General features: G+C 54.6%; 2 protein-coding genes across 2 annotated transcripts in view; one reads left to right on the forward strand and one right to left on the reverse strand.

Moving 5' to 3' along the window:
• Window positions 1-3,407, reverse strand: part of MUL1 (mitochondrial E3 ubiquitin protein ligase 1) — a 38,905-nt gene extending 35,498 nt beyond the window's left edge. Inside the window, exon 1 of the mRNA XM_059376472.1 lies at window positions 3,324-3,407. The gene's annotated coding sequence lies outside the window, so the exon portion shown is untranslated. The remainder of the gene's footprint in view (window positions 1-3,323) is intronic.
• Window positions 2,349-4,968, forward strand: FAM43B (family with sequence similarity 43 member B). Its single transcript, XM_059376474.1, has one exon. It carries the CDS (start codon window positions 2,883-2,885, stop codon window positions 3,864-3,866), a length of 984 nt encoding a protein of 327 aa, XP_059232457.1. The 5' UTR covers window positions 2,349-2,882; the 3' UTR covers window positions 3,867-4,968.
• The last annotated feature ends 10,452 nt before the right edge of the window (window positions 4,969-15,420 follow it).

Consider the following 15,420-nt stretch of genomic DNA (forward strand, 5'->3'; position numbering starts at 1 on the left):
TCCCCCTACTTGTGTTCCCTCTCTCGCTGTCTCTCTCTGTCAAATAAATAAATAAAATCTTTTTAAAAAACAAAATAAGATAAAAATAAAAAATAATGCAAGTATCAAAAAATTAAAATAAAAATAATACAAGTATCAATATGATGGAAATAAAAATGAGCGGAAGAAGGACACCCCCCCCCAAAAAACTTCAAACGGCACAATAGTCCATAAAACAACGATGGCTGATGCAAAGGAGCTTGTACCAAGGACCAGAGTGAAGAGAATCTGAATAAAAAGAACAGCGGAGCTCTGGATGCTGCTGAGCCTGCTAAGGGACCAAACCTGGCAGAAGTGCAGGTCTGAGACCAAGCCCAAGGGTGTAAGGAGGAGCCCTGAAGTGAGGCATGGGAGGAGGGGGGGACAGGGGGGTAGGGAGAGGTGGGTATCCCTGCCAATGAGGACAAGTGAGTTGTGAACAAGGTAACAAATGAACTCACAATGTCAATTGCAGCTTTGAGGTCCAGGGGACCTCACATAAAAGCAGACTACTGCACACTGATCTCCCACAGCCCTGGGGACGCCCTCCAGAGAGGATGTCCCAAAGGCAGTGGCAACAGAAGCCATGGCAGCTTAGAGAGGCAGTGAAGGCCCTCCAGGCTGCACACCTACCTGTAGCTCCTTGATCTCTCCTCCTCTGGGAGGCACGAGGCTCAGGGACCAGACAAAAGGCATGCAATCCTGAGGACCTACTTACGCGAAAAAATGGTGGTTTATCTGAAATGCAGATTTAAGTCTGTGTCTTGCATCTTGTATGTGAACCTAGTAACCTCAAAGGCCTGGACGTATGTCCTTTTTTGCAGTCAATACTTCCCTGCTGGGGCCACTCCCACCAGAGCGAGGGACTCAAGGCACCCTCACCCGGAGCTTTCTACGCAGGAGACCCCAAAGCAAGAAACAGCAGGATTTCTCCATAAGCTACCCCTCTGGTCAAAACCACCTCAAGCTTTTCCCATAAAGGGAGTTGGCTGAATTAATGTCTCCTCTGGCCCAAGAGGCAAATCTAGCCCCATGAAAAGCACTCAAAACATTCATTGTGCTTCTCAGAGCCTGTTCTCTTGTGGAGAAATGAGGCCACATCTTCAGGGCAGCGGGAACAGCGGGAGGCTTCCATGTCCTTCTTGAATGATTGTTGATCACAAGCACGTATTACTTTTATAATCACTAAAAAGCAATAGACATTTCCATATTGAAAATAAAATGAGGCCACAATAAACCAGATCATCTGTGAGGGCCCCTCCAAGGCTAAGAGTCTGCAATTCTAAGTAATTGTCTGTTCATTATTTGCATGTAATTTTAGAAACATTCCGTGATACAGCCTAGTTGTGGGTTTTTATTTGTTTGTTTTGGGGGGGTATTTGAAAGATTGGGTGGGGGGGCTTTGATTCCCCCAAGGACTCTGAACTCAGCCACTCACTACTGCTGCCTGCTGACCCTGAACGTTGAACAATCTTCCCCCTGCCCCCACTCCCAGAGGTCACCTGGCTTGCCTGGCAGGGCAAAGCTTCTGAGCTGGTTCTTGACCTAGAAGACTCCCCAGATGACCTGTTCTGAAGCCAAGGAAGGAGCCTGGATGTTGGCTGTGTAAGAGCTATGTAAGAGCCCCAAGGGCCCCATCGGAGCAGACCTGGGATTCTATAGAACCTATGGTTTAACAAATCCTGAAAGGGGGAGATGCGTCCCCCCACCCAGGCGGTTCCGAGTTCCCAAACAGGAGTTTTACCTATTTAATCCTCAGAGGGCCCAGAGGCAGCCCTTTGGCCAGAAGGAACTTTTCAGCTGCAATTCCCACAGACCCAGGACTGCTCCGGAACGTTCCCCCACCCTCAAAAAGTATCCCTGTGCTTCCGGCCAGGCGAGGGGCTCTACCAGGCGCTGGAGCAGTGACTGCTCTCCCGGCTCAGGCGCAGCAGCCTGGCCCATGACCTTGGAAGAACCGAGGAGAAAGCTTCACCAAGCGACAGTACTTTTCCACTACAGGACTCGGCCACCTCAGCTGGCTTTCTGCTGTGCAGACTGGAGGCAAAGTGCGCCAGGCCAGCCCCATCAGGAACCCACCCAAAAGCACTCAGAGATGGGGGTAGGGATGCGCGGTGACTGACAGGCAGCAGGAAACCTGGAGAGAGGAGGGGGGTCCCGAATGCGCCAAGGGGAGTGTGGAGACCACCAGGGAGGTCAGAGAAACGTGCATTTAGCAAAGCCCTCCCGTACATTTCAAAAGATTTCTACTCCTTAACCGCCCCTCCTTCCCCACTCCTCCAGGAAGAATGATTAAACCCGTTCCACCTCGCCTGTGCCGGGTCCCGGGCGAAGAGCAGCGCGAGCCGGCGCGGGGGAGGAGAGAGAGGAGGGCGAAGGGAGGGGACAAGAGAGCTAGCGGTCCCGCCCGGTGATGTAGGCAGCCCGGGGAGGTGGAGCCGCGACGCCTGAAGGAGTCCCCACTGCAATCGCGCTCTTGGTTTACCCCTCCGAACCGCCAGCCGCCAGCCCCAGCTCCCGCGACTTCCCTGCAGCCGCAATTTGAGCGCCAGGGGCCGCGGATTCCTGGGTTCGGGCCTGGGGGTCGCCTCCACCACGCCCAGCCCCCTCCCCTCTTCGCTTCCCGGACGGCTGGAGCTACTCCCGGGGGAGACTGTTCCCGGACGCTCGGCCGCCGCCCGGGCATCTCGGCTGCCAGCCCGGCCGGGCACCGGGCATCTCCGGACACCGACTGGCCCCGGCGCCACCCAGCTGCTGGCGACCCCGGGGCCGCGGGCTTCTGATCGCCCTCCCCTCCCCCGGCCGCCGGGCAGGACGCCCGTGAGCTCCCCGTGCCCCCAGCCCCTTTGGCCCCCGCCGCCGCGATGCTGCCCTGGAGACGCAACAAATTCGTGCTGGTGGAGGACGAGGCCAAGTGCAAGGCGAAGAGCCTGAGTCCGGGACTCGCCTACACGTCGCTCCTCTCCAGCTTCCTGCGCTCCTGCCCGGACCTGCTGCCCGACTGGCCGCTGGAGCGCCTGGGCCGCGTGTTCCGCAGCCGGCGCCAGAAAGTGGAGCTCAACAAGGAGGACCCGACCTACACCGTGTGGTACCTGGGCAACGCCGTCACCCTGCACGCCAAGGGCGACGGCTGCACCGACGACGCCGTGGGCAAGATCTGGGCGCGCTGCGGGCCGGGCGGGGGCACCAAGATGAAGCTGACGCTGGGGCCTCACGGCATCCGCATGCAGCCGTGCGAGCGCGGCGCCTCGGGAGGCTCGGGGGGCTCGGGGGGCTCGGGGGGCCGCCGGCCGGCGCACGCCTACCTGCTGCCGCGCATCACCTACTGCACCGCGGACGGGCGCCACCCGCGCGTCTTCGCCTGGGTCTACCGCCACCAGGCGCGCCACAAGGCCGTGGTGCTGCGCTGCCACGCCGTGCTGCTGGCGCGGGCGCACAAGGCGCGCGCCCTGGCCCGCCTGCTCCGCCAGACCGCGCTGGCGGCCTTCAGCGACTTCAAGCGCCTGCAGCGCCAGAGCGACGCGCGCCACGTGCGCCAGCAGCACCTCCGCGCGGGGGGCGCCGCCGCCTCGGTGCCCCGCGCCCCGCTGCGCTGGCTGCTCAACGCCAAGTGCGCCTACCGGCCGCCGCCCGCCGAGCGCGGCCGTGGGGCGCCGCGCCTCAGCAGCATCCAGGAGGAGGACGAGGAGGAGGACGCAGACGCGGAGGAGCGCGAGCGGCCCGAGGTGCTCAGCCTGGCCCGGGAGCTGAGGACGTGCAGCCTGCGGGGCGCCCCGGCACAGCCGCCGCCCGCGCAGCCCCGACGCTGGAAGGCCGGGCCCAGGGAGCGGGCGGGCCAGGCGCGCTGAGAGCGCTGGGGGGTAGGGGGGGGCAGGACTTGCGGCCCCAGCCCCTGCCGGCCTGACTTCCTGTCTCCAACCCTGGCCGTGCCCGCTTCGGCTCCCCTCTGGTGCCCTGCCGCCCCCGCCCCTTGCCTCCCTCGTGGTCTCTGTTATTGTCTACCCCTTGTCTCATCCTGGCTCAGGGTGACGCCTGATAAGCCCTTGATTATTGGGGGACAGAGGGGAGGAGAGCAACAGAAGTATTCGATGTTCACCTTTCCCCCCACATCCGGAGTTTCTGACTGCCTTCCATCGTGGAATTGTCCATAAGCTTTACAACAGGTCTTTGTCCATAGACCACCCCCTCCCTCCCAAAACAACCTCTCCAAAGAAAGGGAAAGGAGTTTCCAGAAATCCAGGCGGGTGGCCTTGGATGTTGGCCAAGTGGATGCGGTGGTCCTCCCCTTGGCCAGTCAAGCCTTCCTCGCTGGGACTGGACCAGTTCTGGGCAGGCATTCTCACAAAGCACGAATAGCGGCCCCAGAGACCTGAGACCAGGTCCAAAGTGGGAAGAGAGCCCGCTGCCATACTCACAGGCCCTATTCTTGGCCTTTCTGCCCCCTGGAGGACTTCTGGACTTCGCTGCTCTGCCTCTGGAGAAGACTGGGCTGGTCCTACCAACCCGAACAACAGGTTAGACCAGGTAACAGCCTTCTGCCCAAGGCAGCTGCCCAAGATTGTGCCCTGGTCCCTGGCACCCCCAGAAGACTCCACCCCCCATCTCCACAGACCGATGTGTGGGGTTCCCCACTAGGTGCCTCCAAGTAGGACCAAGATGGGGTCTTCAAAGGAGGTAAGGAGAACCTCTGGCAGGTGCTTGAGGACACTGACTACCCAGAAAGTGGAGACAGAAGGGATGTCCCCCTCCCCCCACCTGCAGTGGAGGCTGGTCAGAGCAGGAGGGTCCTGACAGGAGGTGGGTTCTCATAGCCAGCTGAGGAAGGGGAGTGTGTTCACCCAGCAGAGGGAGAGGGCCCCTGCTCAGGTGTGTCTCAAGAAGGCCACAAAAAGCCCAAAGATCTATGTGTCACCAAATGATCATTGTAAATAAAGTGGACCTGCTTTTTCATCCTTGTCTCCACTCTGGTGTTTTGTTTGATGCCAGGCTTGCTAGGGACAAAAATACTATCAGCACTCTAAGGGACAGGACAAGCCCCTAGAAAGGGGCTCCCTTTAGCATCTGGAGCCAAGAGGCAGGATGGGCGGGGAGGGGCTGCCGCCAGGAAGCTGTTCCCTTAATGTCAGGGAAGGAGACAGTAGCACGTGTGACATCACCTGTGCCAAGCCTTGGAAGAGTGTCTGCTGTCTGTCTCTGCCTCCCAGAATGTCTGTCTGTCTGGGCACTCAGAGGCGAGTGTCTCTGGGATGTTGGCAGGGAGGGGGCACGGGGGTGGGGACTTCTAATCAGCCCCACCTCTTTGAGAAGATTCCCATGTATGTCAAAGCCTGTGGTCTGAGCACGGTGTCTCCCCAGGGATGAGGAGGGGAGCGGGTCATAAAGGAGATGGGGTGGGTAGCACATTTTTCTTTCCGAGGAGCTAGAGAAATCTGCCCAGACCTTTGTGACACGGTGAGTGTTGAGCTGGGATATCTTTTTTATTCCTGTACTGAACTGGGCACCGATCCCAGACTTGTCCGGAGCCCAGACGAGTAGCCTCTGCAGTGCCCGGCCGTCAGGACAGTTCTGTTTCCTGGAGCTTCGGGAACAGAGGGTAATGCTGCCACTTCACCAGGCAGAGCCCAGGCAGGGGCGGGGCTCCTCGAAGGGGGAGGCTGGAGATGACTGCACGTGTCGGGGCAGAGGGACGACAGGGACCCACCAGCCAGGATGCCCTGCATGTTCATGGCTCCCCTCTTACGCATCACCAGCGGTTCTGTTGGTGTTCCTCTCCATTTGCAAAAGAAGAGGACCCAGGAAGATGTCAGACCAGAGAGACCAGGATGCGCTGCGGGCGAGGCAGCTGCTGGTGTGTGAGGCAACCTCACCCGGAAACAAGGTTGCAAGTGCACCATCTTTAATCAGACTCATGGGGGTGACGCTGACCCAATGCCTGTCTCGGGACAGGCACTGAGCTGGACACTGGGGGTCCAGGAGTCCCAGTAAGAGTCCAGGCTCTTACAGTCTTAGGTGAGATGCACATGATTAAAAGAGCAGAATTGCTGCATAAGAATGCACAGGCACCTTGTCAGCCTAGCTCCTACTCTGCTTTTCTCTGGGAGCCTCCCAAAACACACATACACACACACACGCACACACACACACCTCCTCCCTCCTTCCCACTCTACTCTCTATGCCTGGGGTTAGAACACCAGGGCTAGGGGACTCTGACTCCTTACCAGCTGTGTGACATGGGGCAACTCACTCAGCCTCTCTGAGCCTCCTCTTGATTAACAGTAAAAAAAAAAAAAAAGGGATCATATCAACTTCACAGGCTAATTGTAAGAATGAAAGAATGAAATAGAATCCTACCCCAAAACACTTTGGTAAACAATAAAACACCCAGCACATATGAAGAACAGCTGCTTTACCCAGAGGGCCCTTCTCTTAAGATTAGGACTTCAGCATGCTTGCCCAGCACCCACTGCAACCCCACAGCAGTGGTTACAAGTTGTCTTTCTGGCCACATCTCCACCTTCAATGACATGAGCCACAGTGTAGCACAAACTGACATCAGGTTATAGAAGGATATCTCTGGGAGCATCATTCCCACCAAGAGAAGGGGGCCACTCCGACCTCCATCTCTGCACTGACCTTGGCTTTCTCCCTGATCTTAGATACAAAATGGAGAGGAGCCCTGACCCACTGGTTAAGCTGTCTGGTGCCCCTGCATATTCTCTCCTGGCCGCTATAGGTTCCCCATCCGTAAAACGAAAATTGGGTGGACAGGATGCTGCTGTTGGGAGTGATAGGCAGATGGGATAGGAAGGCTCCCCAACCTGCTTTAACTGAAGCCACTTATCTATTGTTTTCTCTTTGGGGTTTCTGTGATTCCCTTTGAATAAAGGGATCCTCCTGATTTTTCTTAAGTTCAAATCACTGGGTGACCTGCTCTGTCAATTCCCCTTCCAGCCCCGAGGCGGCACGCATCTGAGGTCCGTTGGGCTGACGGGGTCTGAGAAACAGCACCGGCATGTGTCGTCCCAAGACCTCTTGGGCCTCATTTCCCACTGTCCTGATGCCGCTCCACAGCAGCTGAGCTGTGACAAAGGTGGGTTGTGCCACCGTCCACAGATCCCAGGGTCAAGTCGCTGACCCACCCTTAATGCCCATCGTGACTCTGTGGCTCATCTTCCGGACGGGGTCCTGTTCCCAGTTCCCCAGACAAGTCCATGTGCTCCCACCTCGAGGCTTGTGCCTGTTCTCACCACCGGGCATGTCCTTTTTGGCTCCACATTTTCAAATCCTACCCTCTCTTCAAAGCCCAGCTCAAATCCCACCTCCTCCAAGCTTTCCCTAATGCACATCCCTCTTCCCCTCCTGCCAGATCCAGGGATGAGCTCTCCTTTCAAGCTCGCGCAGGGCATGGTCCTCATCACGTGACCCCTAGGATTGCCCTTTTTCTGTGTGTCTCTCATAGAGATCTATTTCACTTCCCCGCCCCCTTCGTTACCTTGACCACAGCGGGGCAAGGGCCGGTGCTTGATACTAATTTGTTGAATGAGTGAGTGAGTGAGCCAGATGGAAGAGCCATCACCGGGTAGGAAACCAAGTGGGTGGAGAAGCTTTCCTTCTGCCAAGCTTCTGCCTGGAGATGCTGAAGGAGAGCTATATCCTCAGACGCCCTGTTCAGATGGATGGCTATTCTTGGGGAGAAAATCAGCAGCCTGACATGAGGTCACTGGGGGAAACAGAAGCCGCCGTCCCTGGGATCCGCTCTGTGCTCCAAAGCCTCAGGACTAGGCTTTCTCGCTCTGCAGACTAGACCAGCGCCCAGCACAGGGCTGACGCAGAACAGAGCAGCTCCTTGTGGTGACCCTCCAGGCTGGCTGGTTGGGCAGCTGGAGGACCGTGCAGACAGCTGCAGTCTCTAACACACAGATAGTCGAACCTGGATTTGGGTGTCAGACACATTCGAATGCCAGCCCAAGAGCTGCGCTTTGGACGGCTGTGTCACTTTGGGCAGATTTCCGAAGGTTTCTGGAGCCTTGGTTTTCTATCTGCAAAAAAAGCGATAGATGAGTCTAGGTCTTATATGGGTGTTGGGAGGATGAAAGAAGGCGCTGCCTTTGGGTAATTTATTTAGCCCTGTGCCCGCCAAACCCAATAAGCAGTAGCTGCTGCTTTCTGTTGATTATTACCATTCTAGCTGACGCTGCTCACTGATAGCACTGGGATGACATCAGGTGCCTGGTCACATGATGCCTGCTCCCCACCCCAGGGGGGCTCTCAGCCTAAAGTCCCATCATCTCTAAATCATGGGAGGAGATTCAACTACAGCTTGTCTCATTTTTGTCTCTAGTTGTTCAACAGACATAAGCCCAATCATCTTAACGCTAGAGTAGACCTAGTATCTTGTGTCTTTTTTGTATATCCTTTTCTTTTTGCAAAAGCACACCGAGCAAAGCACACCTACCTAGGTGAATGAATGAATGAATGAATGGGTGAATAGTGAGCTAAGATTAGCAGCTGCAGGCAGCAGTGCAGACACGTATCCTTCCTAGCCAAGGTCTTCAGAAAGCTGGGAGGTCATTCCTTTGTGAGTGATGGCTCAGCTTCTCCCTGCCGCCCCCCTCCGCCCATCCCTGTTTGTCCTTGGCTCCAGACTATGGAGATGAGGAGGATGCTGCTGGCTGAGGGACCAGGAGGTCCCCAGGAGAGCACAGCTGGAAAGGATCAAGGGGGCTGACATGCAGATGTCATGTGTCTCGGAGCCAGAACGGTCCTCCCTCTCCTTCTCCTCCACCGCCTGCCTGTCCAAGAGCCCATATGGGTTTGCTGACTGACCCGGAATAACTGACTTTCATCATCCTCAACTTCTAAGGGGACAGGAAGCTGGGCAGGCAAGACACTAAAGAGGAAGCTGGCAGTCAAACCACCATAACGGAGTCCTCAGCTCAGAAGAGTGGGCTAGTACTGCTGTGTGCTGGGACATCTTGGCAAAGAGAGAAAGGAGCTGGGTGGTCCTGGAAAACAGGCAGATCTTGGTTTTGCCTGCCCAGCATTGCCCCCCTTTATGGTGGAGTCTGCTTCCTCTTTCTCCTGGGAACACAACTAAATTCTCCCACTCTCTTCCTGTGCTGAGGTGGCGTCGGGCGACTGGGTTCTAGCCAACACAATTTATGACTGTCACCTGGGAGGGGGATGGACCACAAAACATAAGCTTTGCTTTATTCTCCTGTCTGCCTGCTGGGTGTCATCACCCAGGGTGTCCTTGGCAGCCGTGTGTTGAAGATGACAGCGCCGCCATCAGCCTGGGCCCCTGAATGACCGCAGGAAGTGGACCCCCACCCCTGCCACCAAGGGGACGAAGAAATAACATTTTCTTGTTAGCCCCAAACCTATCAGGGCTGTTGCAGCACATAGCTTACCTTCTTGTGACCCACTGCCCTGGGGCTCCCGGTGAAACCACCATCCCCCACTCTTAGTCCCTGGCGTTCTTTCCAGGGGAGCTGACTTTGCTCACTTGGGCTCCAGCGGAGGTCATATGATGGGGCCTGACCAATCAGAATAGCCCATTTCCTCAGCTCCAGAGATTGGTTCTGGGATGGGCATGAACAGAGACAGGAGAACTTCGTTCTGGGTTTGTTGTTGAAACTTGGGGAAAGACTCTCTTTCTGCCAGGGTTCCTAAGAGGTGGGGATATATCCGGTGTTGCCAGCAACCATCTTGCCACCATGAGAAAAGAGAGCCTTAGAGATCAGCACTCTGAAAAGCAGAGGGGTACCCAGAGAGAGCAAGACCAAGCCCCATGACGTTGCTTGAGTCCCTGGATCCCACCACACCTCCCCAGTTCTGCTTTTGGTGTTTTCAGTTCGTAAAACCAATAAGTTGTACTTTTTGCTTAGGCCAGTGTGAGCTGGGCTCTGTGTCCCTTGAGGTAGAGAGAACCCTGACCCTGACATCACTGTTCTCTTTGGGTCCCCCATGCTGGAAAAGGGGGATCCTTGAAAGGCTTCAGGGTCTGTCACAGGTCAGGTCTGGTTATGGGACATCCAGCTAGTTCACGAGATCCCTAAGTCCCCAGGCCCCTTCCCTCTCTGGGGGCCACACGGTCTTCCATCCTGGCTACCCTCTACACCCCTTCCCTCCTCCTCTCCTCTGGTGCGGCTTCCTTCCCTGTTCACGTGCCTCCGTGCTGTTGACCAGGACATGGCTCTGACCCCAACTCCACGTCTGGTTATACTTGAGTATAATCAAAGTCTCTGGCCTTCTTTCAAGTGCTACAGCATGAGGCGGATGGGTGCAACTCAGCCTCTGGATGGTCCCCCAGTTCGAGAATCCACCTTCCCCCACTTAGCTCCAGCTGGGGAGTGGGCTCACCAGATGGAAATCTCTTAGGGGACTTTCCCTGGGGAGGCTCGCTTCCAACAGTGGAGCCGAGGCTGAGCAGGCTGATCTGAAAAGCAAAAGCCTAGAACTGCCTTCTAACTGCTCTGAATGTCCACTTTCTCTGTCATGTGGAGGTGATGCTCCCAGCGGCTCCTGCCTCAGAGGGTTGTTCTAAGCGGCCGGCCAAATGGGATGGAAGGCCCAAGAGCTGTGAAAAGCATCAGCTTCCGTAAAAGAGCCTGGGGCCTGGGTGCATTCTTATTGGCTCCAAGCCAAGAAAGCTGGAGCGAGGCAACTCTGCAACACCCAGGCTGAAGGCTCCCATTTGCAGGAAGGAGCCCACAGCAAAGGAAATGAGCACAGAGCCCAGGAAGGGAGGTTTAAAATAGACATTTGCAGGGATTTCCCGCAGGGGAGAGCCACATGGCCAGGAAACAGCTTGTGGAGCTCCCAAGATAAGCTCTCCACCTCCACGTGTGCACAGACACCACCCCCCAGGGTGGACTTGGGGGATGGGTGGTGCACCCCTGTCTGCACACAGAGGGGACCCCCCAAAGACCCTTGCAACCGGAGCTGCCCCTGAAGTTCTAAAGCAGGAATGGGGAAGAGCGTAAGCCCACCTGTGCTCTCCTACTCACGGGCCCTGGACAGCTCCAGTGCACTCCAGCCACTAAAGCCAGCCTCAGATCTCATCCATCGAGTGTGGAGACAGGGAGGGGAGAGAGACTTTGCAGTCAGATCAAAGAGGACACTTACCGCTTACTCAGTCTCCAAGGGACAGGAGACTCGCATCATATCAACCCCTCTGCCAAATGCCACTGAGACACAGGTGCAGATGGCAAAATGGACTCTGGGAAGCCTCCCGCTAGCCTTAGGGAAAGCACACTGGCAGATGACTTCCAAGGTCTAAGTATTGCCCATGGAGCCGTGCATGTGGTCAGGGCCAGGAGATGTCTGCAAGGATGTGTCCCCCAGCGGTCTGGCTCCTTAGAGATGAATTAAATTATTTTTCTAAGGTTATTAAAGGGAACACTTTTTTTTTTGAAGCTAGCAAAATGAGAAAGATGTAAGAAAAAATTAATATTCTCTCCCAACCCCTCTCTATTCCCTGATTCCCGTGCCCTCAGCATGCACACACTGCTAGATAACTAATGGTACAGACCGGGGGTTCCTCTCTCCCACTGTTTTCCTTAGTTGTGAATGTAAATAAACCCACATACATGCATATAGCGATTTTGCCATTTGGTTGCACAAAAATGGAGTCATTCTCAAACCCACTCTGCAAGGAGTTTTATTCTCACTTACTTCATGCACCAACCCCCACCCCGCCCAGTTCCCTCGACCTGAGTCTGACTCCTTCTCTTTCAATAGAAGCACAGTGTAGTCCACATCTTCTGTTAGTGTGTGTTCAGGTGGTCTCGTGTTTTTAAAAGCACCTAATGAACCCCTGCCAAATGCAGATCTCCAGACCACGTCTCCAGGAACTGGACCATGAGTTCTAAGAGCGCTTTCAGCTGAGACATCCCAGCACCAGGGAGCAGGAGGGAGGAAGCTCTTCCTAGCTGTGAGGTCTGGAAAGAAGGAGCAGAGGTGTGCTAAGCATATCCACATGTGGGCTGAAAATAAATAGGGTCAAGAAGAATTGGCAAGAACTCCTGGTGCTGGGATATCTCAGCCGAAAGGGCCCCTAGAACTTGTGGTCCAATTCCCCAATTTCCAGAGGAGAAGGAGGATTTGTCCAAGGTCCCTCCTGGACCCCCACCTGGAATCCTGGCCTCCCTGTGGGTTTCCCAGCAGGCAGAGGAGATACTGACCATCTATCTAAGGTTTCCTGTGCTCCAGGAATTGGGCTACAGACCAGGAATCCATAACCCACCTCCATTCAACTTTCTTTAGATAAATGCCGAGTGCTTACCACATGTCAGGCACTGTCCTAGGTGCTGGGGAGACAGTGAACAAAATACACAAAGATCTTCCTGCCCACATCCTAGTGAGGAGCAGCCAACAATCAATAAGAACCATAATAAATGAATAAATTCTGGAAAAGGTGATGTGTATACGGGAAAGAAAAGAAAAAGTAGAGTGGCATAAGGAGAGTGTGTACCTCTTCCCTCCCCTGGTGCCTTGAGATGGAAGAGTCTAAGGTTGTCAAATTTCTGGGCTAGCAATGGCCATGGTGGCAGAGACTGGTTAGATGGTCACCAAATCCTCTTCTTCCAGAACCATAACTACACATTTCCCGGCCTGGCATGGTGGCAGGTGTGGCCATGTGACCGACTTCTAGCCAATAACACGTGAGCTCCTTCAGGCATGGCCCACAAAAACGTGCCCTGAACACAGCCTTGTTTTTCTACTCCCCGTCTGCCAGCTGCATGGAGAGGACACCGGGGGAGGGGGGTGCGAGTAGGGAGCACGGCCGCAGGTGGATGGCGTCTGGCTCCCTTCGGGGAGAAACGGGGAAAGGGCAGAGTCCCTGAAGAGACTCAACTCCCTCATCAGACTTTGCATGAAGGAGAAGAGGGTTCACCAGGGGGCTTGAAGACGAGGGAGGTGGTTTGCAAATCATTTCTGGCAGAAAAGAGATGCCAGGGGCTTTTAGATCTCTTTGAAGGACTTCTCAAAGCCACAGCTACCTTCCTTTCTCACTGTCCCCCTCCACAACCCCCACTCATCCATCCATTTGCTTAGTCATTCAACTAGTACTTATTGAGCTCCTATTATATCCCAGGCACTGTTTGAGGCCCTGGGAATATGGCAGAGAACAAAGCAGGTGAAAATACCAGCCCCCAAGGGGTTTCCATTCTCTCCAATCTACCAATCATCAGACCATAAACCAAATAAGAAGAAAAGAGAACGCTTTTACCGGACCCATTTTACAGACGAACAGCCTGAGGAGCAGAGGTTAAGTGACTTAAGCGGCTATGATTTTGGCTGCTTGTAATAAAAGCACAGCTGGGAGCCTGGGAAAGATGTCATTACACAAAGTGGGGATTTAATTCCTTTACAAGGCAGTGGAGCGCCTGAGCCACGGAAGCCAAGAGCTTGGGTTCACACCGCCTCTCAGCAGGCAAGTGGCCTACAGCATGTTTCTTACCCTTTCTGACCCTCAGTCTCCCCACCTGTAAAGCACAGGTAATAACATCCTAACCTCTGTGGCAGATTGTTCCATAAGGTCCACGCATGAATTCTCCCTCCCCATACCCACTCCCTCATGAGGCCCCTTCTCACGCTGACTCTGAACTTGGCCACGTGACTTCCTTTGGTAATGGGACTTCCACAGACTCGATGTCTCACGCAATGGGGTGAAAGCTACAGGATGGGGCTTGGCTGTCTTGGGACTCTGTCGCCCCATGGAAGAAACCCAGGCTGGCCTACAGGAGGCAAGTGGCCCCGTCCACAATCGGTGCCCTCCCCCAGACATGCGTGGGAACCCATCTTCAACCATGTAGCCCCAATTGTGCCCTGATGGGATTGCACACCCCAGGCAAGACCATCAGAAGAACTGCCAGTGGAGACCCATCCACATTTGCTGGCCTACAGAATGGCAAGCAAGTAAAATGGCTACTCTGTTAAACCAAGGAGGGTTGAGGTGGATTGTTTTGTGGAAACCTCAAGGCAGGGGTCTAAGGAGTCAATGAGAATATGCATGCAAAGCAATTAAAGTGTGGTTTGGCACAAAATAATAACTCAGGGGTGCCTGGGTGGCTCAGTGGGTTAAGCCTCTGCCATTGGCTCAAGTCATGATCTGAGGGTCCCGGGATCGAGCCCGACATCGGGCTCTCTGCTCAGCGGGGAGCCTGCTTCTTCCTCCCTCCCTCTCTCTCTCTCTGCCTGCCTCTCTGCCTACTTGTGATCTCTCTCTCTCTGCAAATAAATAAATAAATAAATAAATAAATAAATAAATAAATGAAATCTTTTTAAAACATTTAAAAAAATAAAAAGAAAACAAAATAATAACTCAGTAGGTTGTAGCTATTATTAATACAGTATCACCTGAAGCCATGTTTCTTAGTTTCAGGAACCCTCCATGTTGGCCTCTTTAGTTACCCAAGTGTAAAGTGAGCAGATTCTGGAGAATTCCGTGAGATCGCTTGAATCGGCCTGCAGTGGCTACAGACCGGGAGGTTAAGGGCTATTTGGGTGGACTTTAGCCTAACTACTCCTGAATGAGGAAAGAAAAAGGAATTTCAGGCAGAGACCGGATGGCCCCAATAGGGAGTTATTTAAGGTTATGTAACCAAGACTGGCAACACTGTTACAGACTCTTGGGTGTTTTCTGGGGCCCCAGAGTTTGCCCTGAACTGTACTTTGCGGGCTACTTCCCTCCCTTCCATGTCTGTGTTTTGAACCTCTACTGTGTGCCAGAGACAGGTCTAGGTGCCCAAAACACAGCAGGGAACAAGACAGACAACCATCTGTCTATAGGCAGAAAGACCTATAAGTAATGCCATCAGACAGCAATCAGCATCTGAAGGGACATGGGTAAGGTAACAATAGAGAGTGATGGGGAAATGCGGTCAGGAAAAGGCTCATGGAGCCAGGGCCATGTGAGGACCCCAGGGAAGGAACATCCAGGAAGAAAGAAGGGCCTGTGCCAAGATCCGATGATGAGAACCTTGGTGTGTTTGATAGGCTGGCAGCTGATGGGAGACAGCAGGGGCCTGTGGCCAGAGGGACAGACAGAGGGACAAAGGCCAGGGTGAAGATTCTGGGTTCTCTTCTGAGCAGTGGAAACTTCTGGAAGCCTTGTGTCTTCGAAAACTCACTCAGGCCACTTTTTAACAGGATGGAATTGGGAGAAGGAGACACAGAAGAAGCAGGAGAACCAGTCAGAGATGCAGGTGGGAACCAGTGGTACCTTGGACCAGGACTGGAACCGTGAAGAAGGGGAGAAGCAGCTGGACTCAAACCTAGTTTGAAGGAAGAGCCTGGGCGTGGTGCTGGAATGAGTGTGGGCAAGAGAGGAAGCGAGGCGCTGGGAGTCACCGCCAAGTTCGAGGCTTGAGTCACTGGGTGACCGGCTGTACCTTG

This window comes from Mustela nigripes, chromosome 14 (assembly GCF_022355385.1).
Source record: "Mustela nigripes isolate SB6536 chromosome 14, MUSNIG.SB6536, whole genome shotgun sequence".
NCBI lineage: Eukaryota > Metazoa > Chordata > Mammalia > Carnivora > Mustelidae > Mustela > Mustela nigripes.